At 35.5% G+C, this 13,674-nt stretch overlaps 1 protein-coding gene across 6 annotated transcripts in view; it reads right to left on the minus strand.

The window, feature by feature from the left end:
- Window positions 1-13,674, minus strand: part of otofa (otoferlin a) — a 66,077-nt gene that overhangs the window by 38,800 nt on the left and 13,603 nt on the right. For all 6 annotated transcript variants that reach the window (XM_055021410.1, XM_055021411.1, XM_055021407.1 and 3 more), the window contains exon 3: window positions 5,831-5,919. In XM_055021410.1, coding sequence (XP_054877385.1) covers window positions 5,831-5,919 — 89 coding nt within the window. The remainder of the gene's footprint in view (window positions 1-5,830; window positions 5,920-13,674) is intronic.

Genomic DNA, 13,674 nt, shown 5'->3' on the forward strand with positions numbered 1-13,674 from the left:
AGTTGTATTAAATTTCTTTCCAAGTATGGATTTTGCTCGCTTCTGAGTGAGAACCCAGTTAAAATGTTGCAAAAAGAGAATTTGATGGCTTTCCCTGAGTTCAATGATTGTTCTTAATTTCTGTACTTTAAATGTGGAGAAATTATTCATGTCTTCCACTACTAAACACAACATGAATAGGTGGATCATGTGATAAATTATATTAAAAACATTGTAAAACCATAACTCTAATATTAATATACATGGTTTGGATATGGCAACACACGTGATGCTGAACCTACATTCACATCACCAAATAAATATAGGTAAAAACTTCTTTTAGGATTCAAATGATAAGATGATTATCACAAGCTTAATTTTCTCTTAGCAAAACAAATAAAACTAATTTTGCCATCAATGTGCAGTTGGTGACGCCACAAGAAACTTAAAAAGAAACAGGTACTTTGTCTTCTCAGGATGATTAGTCTAGCCATAAGAGATGGTAGATTTTCTCTTTACCGGCTGCTTCTGGGTCATTTCATTCACTTGTGTATCAATGAAAGCAAAAAAAACTTTCCTTAAAAAACACAAATAAATACAAAAGAACGGGATGAAACACGATTGAATGGAGGTCACTGCTGCCCAAGGACCCCTCACAAAACAGAACAGTGGGGAGAAACTCTGTCCCAGGTCCCATTCAAGCTGCCAATTAGAGCTGGTGAATAATTTAAAGAGTTTCCTTCATAACAGAGCATTGTTTGCAGAGCAATAAGTCACACATGTAGAGCAAAGCCACAACCATATGTCATTTCCAACTGAACCTTTGTTTAAGTCTACTCTTAGGTAAGATAAGAAACAGAAAATGAAGCTATTATACTTTTCACATCACATATTTAAATGACTCAACGTAAGTACTATAACAAGGAAATTTCACAAGTGTTTAGCAGGCAGGCAAATATAAATTTGCTAAACAAGGGCATTCATGCAGAAGCCAAACATACACACATTGCTGCGTTGCTCCCATAGGACAATAAAAGCTGACAGCCAGGTGAAAAGTAAAATAATGGCACTCTGCAGCACTTGTAGTTGAACATGAAAACACTAAATACTTTCTAATTAAATTTATGAGCAAAGACTGAAACAATAAAGGCGGGGCAGCGTGTTATCACAGGGTAAATAAGGCAGTTATTATTCCAGTCTTCTCCCTGTTTTAATCCCTCTCTGTGCCTGCTGTCATTACTAGCACCTTCTTTGCCTTTTCCTTTGAAGTTAGTGGCTATGAATTGCTTTTACATTAAGAAGTGAGGCTATACTTGAGCTGGCAGCAGTTCCAAACCCAATAATTTATTCTTGAACTTGACTTTACTTTGAGAACAAGTTTTCTCGTAAGGCATAGAAGGACGCTCTTGCAGAGAAGGTGAGTTATTGTCAGGTTCCCCAGTGAATATATTCAGAGACTTGCAGACTAAAGTTGGAAAGGATACCAAAAGCTATGTGTAAAAAAAAAAAGAAAAAACTTTTTTCTTGAAGTTCAGCTTTGATCCTGTCACAGTAAGTCCAAACCCATTGCATTATAATCAACTACGTCCTTCATCAGACAGGGCTGATCAATACATTCAGGCCTGTTCTGTCGTTTCCTTTTAACCATTGTGACAAGTGTACAAGTGGTGAATAATTGAATTGAGCGGGGCCTATCATGTTCTGCCTCACTTTTTACCATTTCAAAGGGTGCCATTCATTATTGACCAACAATTTACTTCCCTCTGCTCCATAATTCAAACCTCACCTTCCTTTTATTTTGTATTTTCATTCTTTGTGAGTCTCGGGTATTTATTTTTTTTAATTTTTTTTAGCAAACCCTGGCATGACCAAGCAAAGGATCATGAGAAGAAATGCTTAAGTGAGCAGATATTTGAAGATGTTTTTAATGGGTGAGCTCTCAAAAATATATTCTACAGTACGGCTCATTTTAGTTGTTTTTACTGCAGAGAAGCATGTGGGTAGAGTGCTGCTCCAACTTCACAACAGCCAAGTACCATCACAGGAGCGATTCAGAAAGAATCACACACAAACACAGTATGACCCAGATTTATTTCACTCAAGATCTTTTTAATAGAAATAAAGGAACTACAGAACCAGAGCATGGACGCTCTCAAAAGCCGCCTAACATTCGGACATCAAATACGTTTCAGCTATGATGGCTGTTAGTGTATTCAAGCTATAGATGGTACGATGTAACAGTGCGTGCAAATTGTAGATAAAACTCATTATTCCAGTATATTTTAACATAAATTATGAAAGAAGTAAGTTACAATTGAAATAATCTCAGAATGAATTATGATAAAGGATTGTTCTGAAAACCACAATTCTTCGCAACACATCATAATATCTGGAAATACTTTGTGCTGTTAGAAAAAATAAAACAATTATAGTATTTAGATTTACAATATGAAGTTTTCTATAAAAAGCAAGCCAACAGTCAAATTTTGCCACAAATTTTCAGATGGATGTTGAATGGGCCATTTTTAACAATAATATGCTTTCATGTAAATCAGAGGTGCCCAAATCCTGTAATTAAGAACAACTATCCTTCAGCAGATTTGTCCCCTCTCCAACAAACCTGAATCAAATTAATGGCTCGTTACCAGGCCTCTGCAGTATCCAGGTGTAAGGAAGATGATATTCATTATGGGGCCTGGGATTTGGGCACTTGGTCCCCACAATGTAGTCTGTGTTAGGAAAATTGATATTACAATGGAGGCCACACACAAAAAAAAGCCCGTTATGAAAGTATATCTATCAGGCAGGGGAGAAAACTGCTAATTAAACATGTTGTATATGCAGATGGCATACGGTGACCCTCATGCATCACTGCCACCTTTGTCTTATGGTAATGCGATCAACCTTATTGTCATAGGGTGTAACATGCTGGCCTCATAGTGTGTTGGTACTTAAAGAGATGAAGTAGGTTGGTCACCATTTTCGTCATGTGGCCTGTGGACATATGGAGCAGGTGTGAGAACAACAGAAACTATTGTTCACTCTGAATTATTTACTAACTTCCCTGTGCAAAGGTCACTGTAACTAGAAATATTACCAAAAATGCTCACAGACAATTATTTTTTTTTTGACAAACTCTGTTTTCACATAGTGGATTTTTTTTTGTCTATTGATTTGTTGTGTCATTCTCATTCTCATAAATTTATAATTAAGCATCTTTTGGGTTAATGAATATAGCTAAACTGGAAATAGTTGAATTTACAAAAATAAAACTGTTAAAAGTAAAACTGGAGAAAAAATAAAATAAACTTGGGAAAATAAAGAAACATACTTTTTAAGGCTATTTTGTTGACTGAATAAATAACAAGGAAATTATGTAATTGGTTGGTGATTTGTTGAAGATATTTAGCTATGAATTATAAATGCAGATCTTCTTAAAAAAATAAAAAGTCAGAAGAAAATATCAGCAGGGGCCGAATATTGTTGCTTTAAATTGTTAAGAAACTGACTCCACTATTTGTTGAGAGACTGGTGAGTAAGAAAAAGAATAAAACAAAGTAGTTGACATACCAACACTGACACCTTGAAAGATCCATTGGAAATTGCTCATCCTACCTTACTTCATAATGCTAAATTCAATTTTCACACGAATACCAGCTTTGTCACAGTATCAGTAGAGATACTTTTCAAACTATGAGATTTCCAAAACTATTTATCTGATTATGTTGAGTTATGAAACAGTATTCCTGTTTGCTTGACTTGCCCTCACAATAGCGCCACAGAAATCTCGATGTGACAACTGTTGAGAACTGATGCAACTTCTGTGTGCACACCTGTCACCGCCCTTTTAGATCTCAGGCATCTCTGTGCTTGGATAAGAAATGAGTCACCAGCTGACTGTAAGGTTACGCGAATAAAGTCCCAAGACATTAGCACTAACAGATGTACAGAGTGACAAGCGAATAAAGTTTGAATGACGACAAGGCCGTGCAATCTTTCTACAGTCTGGCCCCTTGACTGTTTATAAAAAGGCGTCACTTAACTCAGTGTGAAACCTGACTGGATCTGTTTCAAACACAGGAAATGGACCTGCTTTCAGTCTTTAGAAGGAGACAAACTGCCTCTGCATTTGTAGAGGAGATGGAAAAGCCTGGCAGGAAGCCTTGCAATATTGCCATTTTGTCAAGTAAATGTATTCAGTCTGATCCATGATCCCTGGAAGGCCAGGGACATTTTAAATTGTTTTTGGCTCCTAGACCCAAAAACAACAATTTTGCTCCAAACACACCATAAAATGTTGCACCTGCTCACTTTAACCTCTTCAGCACATTTTGAGTTGCTGTGGCATCATTTTGTCCTTTGACTGGGCTTCACATAAGTAAATTTTATTTATTACTCTCAAGTAAACCTTCTTTGATTGCCTACAGCTTTAGTTGTTCTCCCAAACAACCAAAGATAATGTTTCTGGTTAAAATACAGAAACATTCAAACCAGAAACAAAAATCATTCAGCACTTTGGTTTTAATTTTAAAACTTCAGCCAAGTAGCATATTGTTTCTTTCTCTTCTTTTTCGTCAGCCCAAACCCAGATCTTCAGGAATGACTGCTTCAAAACCTGCCTTTGTCCTTCAAACATGGCCACCTGTGTTTTTACAGAATAAATTACTTATTGACTGAACAACACCTGATATTATTTCAAACATGCACCTTTCAGTTAATAGTCTAATTATACAAGATCTAGAAATCTTTAAAATGACCCCCGAAACAGTGATTCATATGGTTAGTACTGAATGATTGCTATCATTCATAAACTATGCATCTTCAAATTACGGAGAAATAAACAGGGAGTTATTTTCCTCCACTGTAATGCTGTTCGTCATTCTAACTGATGACACAAAATTGTGGACTGCACAAGAGAACTCAGAGCAGATATTAACTTTTTTAATTAAGAAAACACACGATAATTTCTGTTATAATGTGATAATAGTTTAGATTTTTTTTATTATTCCCACCACTGGTGTCACTGAGTACCAGGCAGCTTTAATTATTACTGTATTAAGCACAGACTGTGGCTTGCCTTTAATAGCTCCTTGTTTACAGAGTGTGTTTACACTCATATGAGGGGCAAATAGAAGGTAAATGTGTGGCTGTGTGTATTCAAAAAAGCCTGCGGGGAGAAAGGAAGAGTGTGTTGCATTTCTACAAGTCAACAAGTCAAGAATCTAAGCATTAAACTCTGCTACATTACATTGTGTTTTTCATGATCTGACTGTTTGGATAGTGTGACATGACAAATGAGCCAATTGCAGAGGTTGAATTGCAGTTTCATTACTTCAAGCACTCTGTTGATGTGAAATCACTCATGTCCAGCTCGGTGGTTTACAATGTTTTTACACAGGCAATTTACTCCATTTAAGTCAAGCTCTCTGGGAATTCAAGCTCATTCTCCTTCTAACTTCAGACACACACCAGGTGTCAGTCTGAGTTGGTCACAGGCTGACACTAAAAGACAAGCAAGGCCCCAAGACTACAAATGGATTTACTCTGAAACGCTGTTGGATGGGATGCAACTCACTCTGAATCCAACAGTTTCTGGCAACTCTTAAATTTTAAAAATGGTTCACAGCTTTGCAGCATTCACTCACCAATCTGCCAGTAAGAGATTTTATTAAAGATCATTCAGTATTGATATAATTTAACCGTAATATTAGCATAGAAACAGACTTTCACTGTGTTCACTTTCTCATTTTTTTTAAAACAACCATCTATACTGATATTATTCACCAAAAGGTGATACAAATGAAATTGTTGAGCTGTACATAATACAGTCAGAGCAGGAGTATTAACTCACCTATTTGTGAAGACTTTGCTGTAATTGTACACTTGGATCTCCAACATCTCATTTTGATCAAGTCTGCTGGCAATGGGCCATCGAAAAGTCTGGTACAGGAAAAAAATATCAACGGTTACAAACATATTTTCTGTAAAACGATTTTGTTTGCACTTTGACATAATTAAAAAGCAATGCAACCCCTATTCTGTGCCAGCAGTTGGCAATAACGTTGACATTGACAATTTCAAAATTCAAGAGAGAAGTTCCTAAATAATGCCTACTTCATAGTAACAACTTCACCAACTTTAATGTGTATGGAGGGGAGGATAGATCTGATGAGGTCAAAAGTCCAGCAACTCTTTCAATTCAGAGGAATCAACAACAGGTCCACTGATTTATCGGACATATGGAGCAGCTGATAATTGGTCGATAAACTCATAGTTTCTATGGACACATGTACACCTGTTGTTTTTTTTCTGCCATACTCTGCATTTTTGTTCAGTTTTTAAATATTTTAGTTTTCCTGGGAACACAAGCCCTGAATAATAGATCAACAGTACAGCAGTTTCCTTTAAAATCATGTAAACTGCAATTCCATCCACTTTCTTTAGAAAACATTTCCTGTTTCATTCTCAGTCAATTTAATGAAGATCCATGTGTGAAACTTTTCCAATAAAAACAAATCTTGGTCAAATACTCAGGCACCCTGTAGTTAGCTTAACACATAAGCTTTTAATGCATTTGATATTTCATACAACACTATTCAGTGAAACAAGGCTTGTAGTTTAGCTTTAAACATAACAGCATTCGTGCTATTTGTTCATATATCCACTGTGGTGCTAAAAAGAACCCTTATAATTGCAAACATGACAACAGATTTAATTTTCTTCTGTGATGTTTAGCCAGACAAAAAAATTAAATCACAGTAAATTATTCCCCCCGAAGTGGATTTAAGTAGCTGATTCAAGGCCTAACGTCAGCATACTTCAGCTAACCTACAGAGTGCTGGAGAGTGGAGATATTTCTGCCAAAGGCAGATCTGTTGTTCTGAAGGGAGCAAAATATTAAAATGTTTTATTCATCACACTTAACATCTCTTGAGTTGAGTTGAGTTAACTGGGAATATTAATAGTTTGTTTTTTTCTTGAGATAAAACAATAAACTGTGCTGTAAGTGTTGGCTATTCTTGAGTGAAATCTCAGTTATGATGATAGAGAAGATACAGGATCACTCATTTTAATTACTTTCTAAATATTACTCTGAAGTATGGTTTTTGACTCACTAACAAAAAAATCTGAAAATGTTGCAGCTCTTCATGTTAGCATATTACAGCAAGATGTATGAGTTGTCATTGTAAAAGATACAGGAGTTGGCAGAAGTGTCCTACTTCAGTCTTAATGTTCTGAGGTAATAAAATGGATCTAATAGGATTAAATGATGCGTTACATTAGAATGTATTTGACAAACACATCCATGTCGGGGTTCGGAGTATCCTTAATTGTTTTCCTGTCTTCTTATTTGTGGATATTTTCAGTCACACCAGAGTTACCATAGGTCTATTTTGCTTCTTTGATAAATGTTTTTCTTCTTGTCAACCTTGCCTGTCAGTCGCAATCGACTCTTTCAATTTGCAAATAATGGAATGACCAGGATGAGGTTTTCAAAGCTTTTGATTTTTATCAATAACTTAATCTTGCTTTAAACTTCTCTCCAGCTTTATTCCAGAACAATCTACCATGTTTTTTGGTCTCCATGTTGCTGTTTGTTCTCTGATGTCCTCCAACTGCAGTAAACTCTGACGCTGTTGGATCGCCACATCACTCTGCTTTGCTGCTTCAAACAACAAGTACATGACTACATAATTAAGTAGAGGAACAAAAGCTCTCGCTGTAAAAGTTCAAAGGATAATTTATTAGCCTTTTGGATAACATTCAGAAAACTGTTTTTAATTACAGTATTATGATGAAACAATATCATAACGACAGCTGTATAAAGATTGCACAGGTGATTTAAAACTCATTGACTTCCCACTGTTTTTAGCCTCTAAGTCTGGAAAACACTGCAGGGCAGGAAACACATCCATCATGACTGTCCTATTACTGAATCCTGGAGTTCCCACCTGCTTTCGTTAAACCTGCCTAAGAGGATCTGTGCATCCATATGCATGTACTGCTTTAAACTGGAAGTCTGTACTTTCCTTCCCTGAGGTTCTGCAGTCTGTGCTTTCTTTTCGCAATCTCTAGCCTACTGAGGACAGGACTATTGCCACCTTCAGAGCCTTCACCCACTCCACTTAAACACTTAGAAGCTGCTAACAGCTCTGGAGTGTTTGTCCTTGTCAGAATATATCAACTAAATCAACTATATTGCATCTATTTTATAACAATTCCCCTCCTGTGTGATTTAGCTGCTGAAAAGTAAGTCCCCAGCATGGTGTTAATGATGACAGCACACACAGCTAGGGAAGGGATCAACACTATACCAGCACACATAAGCTCAAATGATGCACATCATAATGAGATTATATTTGGGTTATTCAACTCCAGGAAGACAACAAGTAAGCATGCCAATTTCCCCAGAGAAGCACAGGGTTTAATCTGTGTTTTCACAATAAGCAACACTTATTCTGAAGTATCAGTCTTACCTTTGTTCTCCCTATAAAAAGGTGTTTCAACTTTTGTCCATAGTTTAAATGCTATTAAGTTTTTATTAAGTACTTTACTACACTAGTTCTTCTCTTTTATTGCAACCAAAAAATATGTCACTGTAGTTCAAGCAGAAGAAACACTGTGACACTGTAAGTTTTTTAATCTTATTGGTAAAATGTGGTCAGTTGAATAAACTTTGAGATAATGGAGATTCTTTAATGTCTCATTCTGTGTTGTTTTCAGGCCTGCTGTCACATCTTGATGCACAGCTAAAATCAATCCTCCTCATCAGTGGCATGCATAAATCCTCAACATAAATTAAATCCCTTTTACACTGAGGTGAGTTTTATTCAGGAGTTTTAGGTTTAGTTGCTAGATTTGTTTCCTGTTTCCATCACAGATTTTAAATCTATCTACACTCAAACATGAATTCATTATTTTTACATGCATCATGTATCCTGTTCAGTGGTGCATCCTTTTTATCTCTATCATGACACATTGCTGCAAGTCCACAAAATGAACAAGCATGAATATTAAATTACAGTGAGCTCTGTTCCTTGACACTCTGTAAAATTCACGCTTTAGGCTATAAATTGCCTTGAACCTTGAATGATGAAAAACTGCTGCAATACTCAAACTCTGGCATTCAGTCAGACTTTATCACATAATATGTTGGTTAGAAATGGTGTCAGATGGTAATCTGTAAAAAAAAAGTCATAACTGCTCTGCTGTGGAAAAAAAAATCACCACTAGTCCTTTTTTTTTTAGCTTATCTGAATCATTCTCATAACTGTTCTCAGATGCCTTTTCTCTAGCACTCAGTGCTGTATGAAGTTTAATTGGTAAAGCATGATGGCTCATTAAAAGTGACAGAAATGATCTCGCTCTTGAACGCCTCGTGGCCTATTGGCGCTTCCCTGGGGCTAAACACTCAGATCATCAGATGAGGAGAAAACGTTTCTTTTCTGATCCCTGGAGCATTTTGCTGGTCAGATGGAAAACAGGGTCATCCCAAGTTCCCCAACACATCATTCCTTGATATTTTATGACTGTTATACTAGATTCAAATGTGGGAAAAAAAACTCACCCATGATTAATTCTGAACAATATATTTCCTTCTTTTTTTCCCTTCTACTCTCTAATGTGATAATGAAAGGAGGAATGTGACACAATTAGAGGAGTCTTCTAAGAAGCTCACAGTATTCTGTACTCCAAGTGTGTTGTAATCTTATGATGCAACTCTCTGCACCTTGATTCTCCAGGTTTAGATGTATCCTCGAAGGATAAGAGCAATGACGGTGCAACCCAACTTCTTCTTAGAGCTCCTGTGAGTTAGCTTGGTATAAAATGAACACAGATCAAGGTCAAATGCCAGTTTAAACACTTACAGTGCAGTTCACAAAAAATAACTAAATACATTCATGCTCATAGTTCCCCACTTGGCATCTGTAGTTTACAATTTTATATATTCATTGATCATGTTTTGTGAAATATATTATTCAGTTTGAGGTTGAATTATGTGCTCATATACTCTTAATGCTGCTGAATTCCTACTTGAGCTGTTGTCATTTACTTTATATAGTTTATGCTCTTGCATCTTATCAGAACTAGTTCACGCTTGATGTTTAATTTTTCTAACTTAATGAAAGCACAAAACAACTGCCTGCCTGTCTAACTTGTTTATGACAGACTGCATGACACAAACATTTTTTTGAATCACACACCGATAACTTTTAAACATTGTCCTAAATTGTGTAAAGCTGATGATTTTTTAGTGTCTTCATTCTAAACGGCCATGCAGCATTTTACCAGACATTTACATGACTGCATCTGACACTTTCCATTTTGCACAAAAGGAGGCAAAAAGTGGCAAAATCAAATCTATCATGGATGAAACAAGCATGGCAGATGCTGTTACCGCTGCTCTATTTGATAATGACATGCTCACGCTGAACCAGGTTACAGCTGAGTCTCGTTAGTCTTGCTGTCTGCAGAACAACACCACTTCCATCAATCACGGAACTATTCAGAATTTTGCGCAACTTTGAAACTGATAATCAGATGACGTGCAGCATCCAGATGTACTTCCATAAACGCAGCATGCTGCATGTCACATGTTCTTCTTTACTCGCCAGGTCGACTTTTAACACTGGAGTTAAAATGTGAACTAGGAATCAAGACTCAGTTAATGAGAGCCTTTCTTTGTTTTTCACGTCTTTGCTTGTGAAAGACGCCTTGCTATGCAGTGAGACATAGGATGAGGACAGTTAAGATGCATTCCCTTTTTTCTTAGCTTCATCTTGCCTTGTGTTATTTAATATTAGTCCTCTGCCTTAATTGTTATTTCTGCCAAAGTAACTAAAGTGTACTATTTTCTCTTCCATTTGTTATATGCAAGAGTTATATGTTATACAACTCTTGCAGTAGAGAAGCACATGGAGATTCAATATTTATTTTTTGCCACCTTCCCATAATAAAAGCCAAAGGGATTTGTTTTCTTTACCCAAAACCTTTTTTCAAAAGAAAGAGGTGGGGATTTCTTTACTTTCTTTCTTTCTTTCTTTCTTTCTTTCTTTCTTTCTTTCTTTCTTTCTTTCTTTCTTTCTTTCTTTCTTTCTTTCTTTCTTTCTTTCTTTCTTTCTTTCTTTCTTTCTTTCTTTTCTTTCTTTCTTTCTCTCTCTCTTTCTTTCTTTCTTTCTTTCTTTCTTTCTTTCTTTCTTTCTTTCTCTTTTTTTCTTTCTTTCTTTCTTTCTTTCTTTCTCTTTCTTTCTTTCTTTTTCTTTCTTTCTTTCTTTCTTTCTTTCTTTCTTTCTTTCTTTCTTTCTTTCTTTCTTTCTTTCTTTCTTTCTTTCTTTCTTTCTTTCTTTCTTTCTTTCTTTCTTTCTTTCTTTCTTTCTTTCTTCCTTTCTTCCATCTTCTTTCTTTCTCTCTTTATTTCTTTCTTTCTTTCTTTCTTTCTTTCTTTCTTTCTTTCTTTCTTTCTTTCTTTCTTTCTTTTTTTCTTTCTTTCTTTCTTTCTTTCTTTCTTTCTTTCTTCCTTGTTTATTTTTTTTAACCAGTATGACTTTTGGCAAAAATTGACTCCAGTTATTATTTTGGTAAGGTAACAATATTGTAAAGTTGATTTTATGAAAATACATAAATGACCACATTTTTCAGCAAGATCATGCTGCTTTTCTTTTTTACAACTTCTGAATAAAAACATACTTTTTCACTATTTTACTTAAAACAGATGGTTCAAATTTTTTTTTTTTTTATGAATTTCACCTACACGTCAAGTTTCTCCAAAAGAATATAAAACTATATTAGCGATAAAATAACTTCTTAGAAATATTAATAATTTAAACACACTTCGAAGTGAACCAAACCTGAAGATTTGGTTCCCTTTAAAGAGTTTCATAACTGATATCATGAACTTTATAAGAAAAACTAATAAATCTCAGCAAGCATACAGGAATTAACACCTGTAGTGCAGGAATATCCAACTATCATAACTAAAGGTAGACCTAGAACCTTTCACAGACTTGCCTCTCCGCCACTGAGACAGAGAACCAGGCCCTGTTATACTGGAGGGACAGTTGATCTACTTTAAGCTCCCCTGGTTTTCCATTAAATTTCCTCCATAAAGAAAGTTTCTTTCAGCTTCCTGCATTTGCACTTGTGAAATTCTTTATTACTCAAAGGTGATGGACATGGTTATAGTTAGGAGCACCACACATCCTTTTTTATGCTTTCCTTTGTGACCCAGCTCCCTCTTCACCATGGAGATGCAGTGCAGTTACTGCATCACTGGATGATTTGCGCTTACCTTCTGATGTAATCAGAATGACAACACCGACAATAAAAGCAGAGAAGTCATCTCCCAGTAATAATTTAAAAACAATTCTATTAATACTGTGTATGCAAACACAGCTCTGACTCTGTGTAGAGGGCCCTAATAGTGGACTTGATCTCCTGCATTCTGAACCTCCCATGGAATAACTTTTTTTTTACACCTTCCTTTATTACAATTTGTATCTTTTAACATTTTAGCTGACTTAGAAAAGGTCCAGCGTTGTTTGGCTCAGATTTTATCCTACACACTCTGAATAGTATGTATAACTATCTATCTATACTTGGATGTGTGTGTGTGGTTGTATGCGTGTGTATGTCTGACAGCAAAGATCAAGCAGCATCACTAATAGGCTGGGTCTGCAGTGGAAGTCGTGTTGCGTTTACTGACTACAAGCTATAATTGTTCACCCCAGCAATTCTGTTTCAATCTTGTTTTTCCTTCTCAACTGTGTAATGCTGTACTTTTCAATCTCTGCTCTGTTTTTCAAGTGTCACTCCAACTCTAGTGGGAAATGGAACACTTTTTTCGAACCAGCATTAACATTATAGGATTAGAACTTTCCCCATTTGATGGCTGAAGTTAAAATAATTGTTTTTCCAATCCTGAAGCTGAGGAGAAAGGTGCAGTAAATTTCTTCGACTTTACTGCACCTTAGTTAATTCTTAGTTTTTCCAAAAGTAAACAACCAGCTGACAGTTTTTTTCTGGTTTTATTTATATATGTTGGATCTAATTTGTCCAAAGGTTTAATGTGTCATGGGAGTCCCTTTAAACCAACAATAGATTTTTGTTGTTGTTTTTTACTAAGAGAACCAAGAAAATAGTAGCTCTGTTCTGTTAATTCAACAATATTAGTATATTACCTCTAAGTTATTAAAATAGGACAACTTTTTAAACAAGTAATACCTCCATAAAATAAAAGTTAAAGAATATTTTGTTCTCAAAGGTCTCACAAAAATCCTTTTAAATATTTTTTCCACAAATGGTATTATGTTACCTTAAAGAAACAGTGTGAGGAATTAAAGTTGCTTTGTTGGTTATTTTCTCTTTAATCCCTTTACACTGACAAAATTTGTTTTTTCCTTTTCAGAGAGACACAGAATATTAGTATACCCCAAAGATTCACTTATGTTTTCAAATTAAAAAAAAGAAAAATCAGCATCAAGAATTCTCACAAGATTTAGGAGGGATTTAAAAAAGGTTTCCAATTTTTACTTCTCAAAGTTATAGAGTTTATTAACATAAAAGAGAAAGCAGACATTTCATTGATCAGTTGCCTCTTTTATGGACCTTCTGTGAGTTTTGATTAATGAGGCAAACAATAAAGTCAATAGTTAGGACTTTCAATTCCAATGAATCTGTAAAAAACCGCATGCTGCT

The sequence above is a fragment of the Poeciliopsis prolifica genome, unplaced genomic scaffold (genome assembly GCF_027474105.1).
Source record: "Poeciliopsis prolifica strain line A6 unplaced genomic scaffold, Auburn_PproV2 SCAFFOLD076, whole genome shotgun sequence".
Taxonomy (NCBI): domain Eukaryota; kingdom Metazoa; phylum Chordata; class Actinopteri; order Cyprinodontiformes; family Poeciliidae; genus Poeciliopsis; species Poeciliopsis prolifica.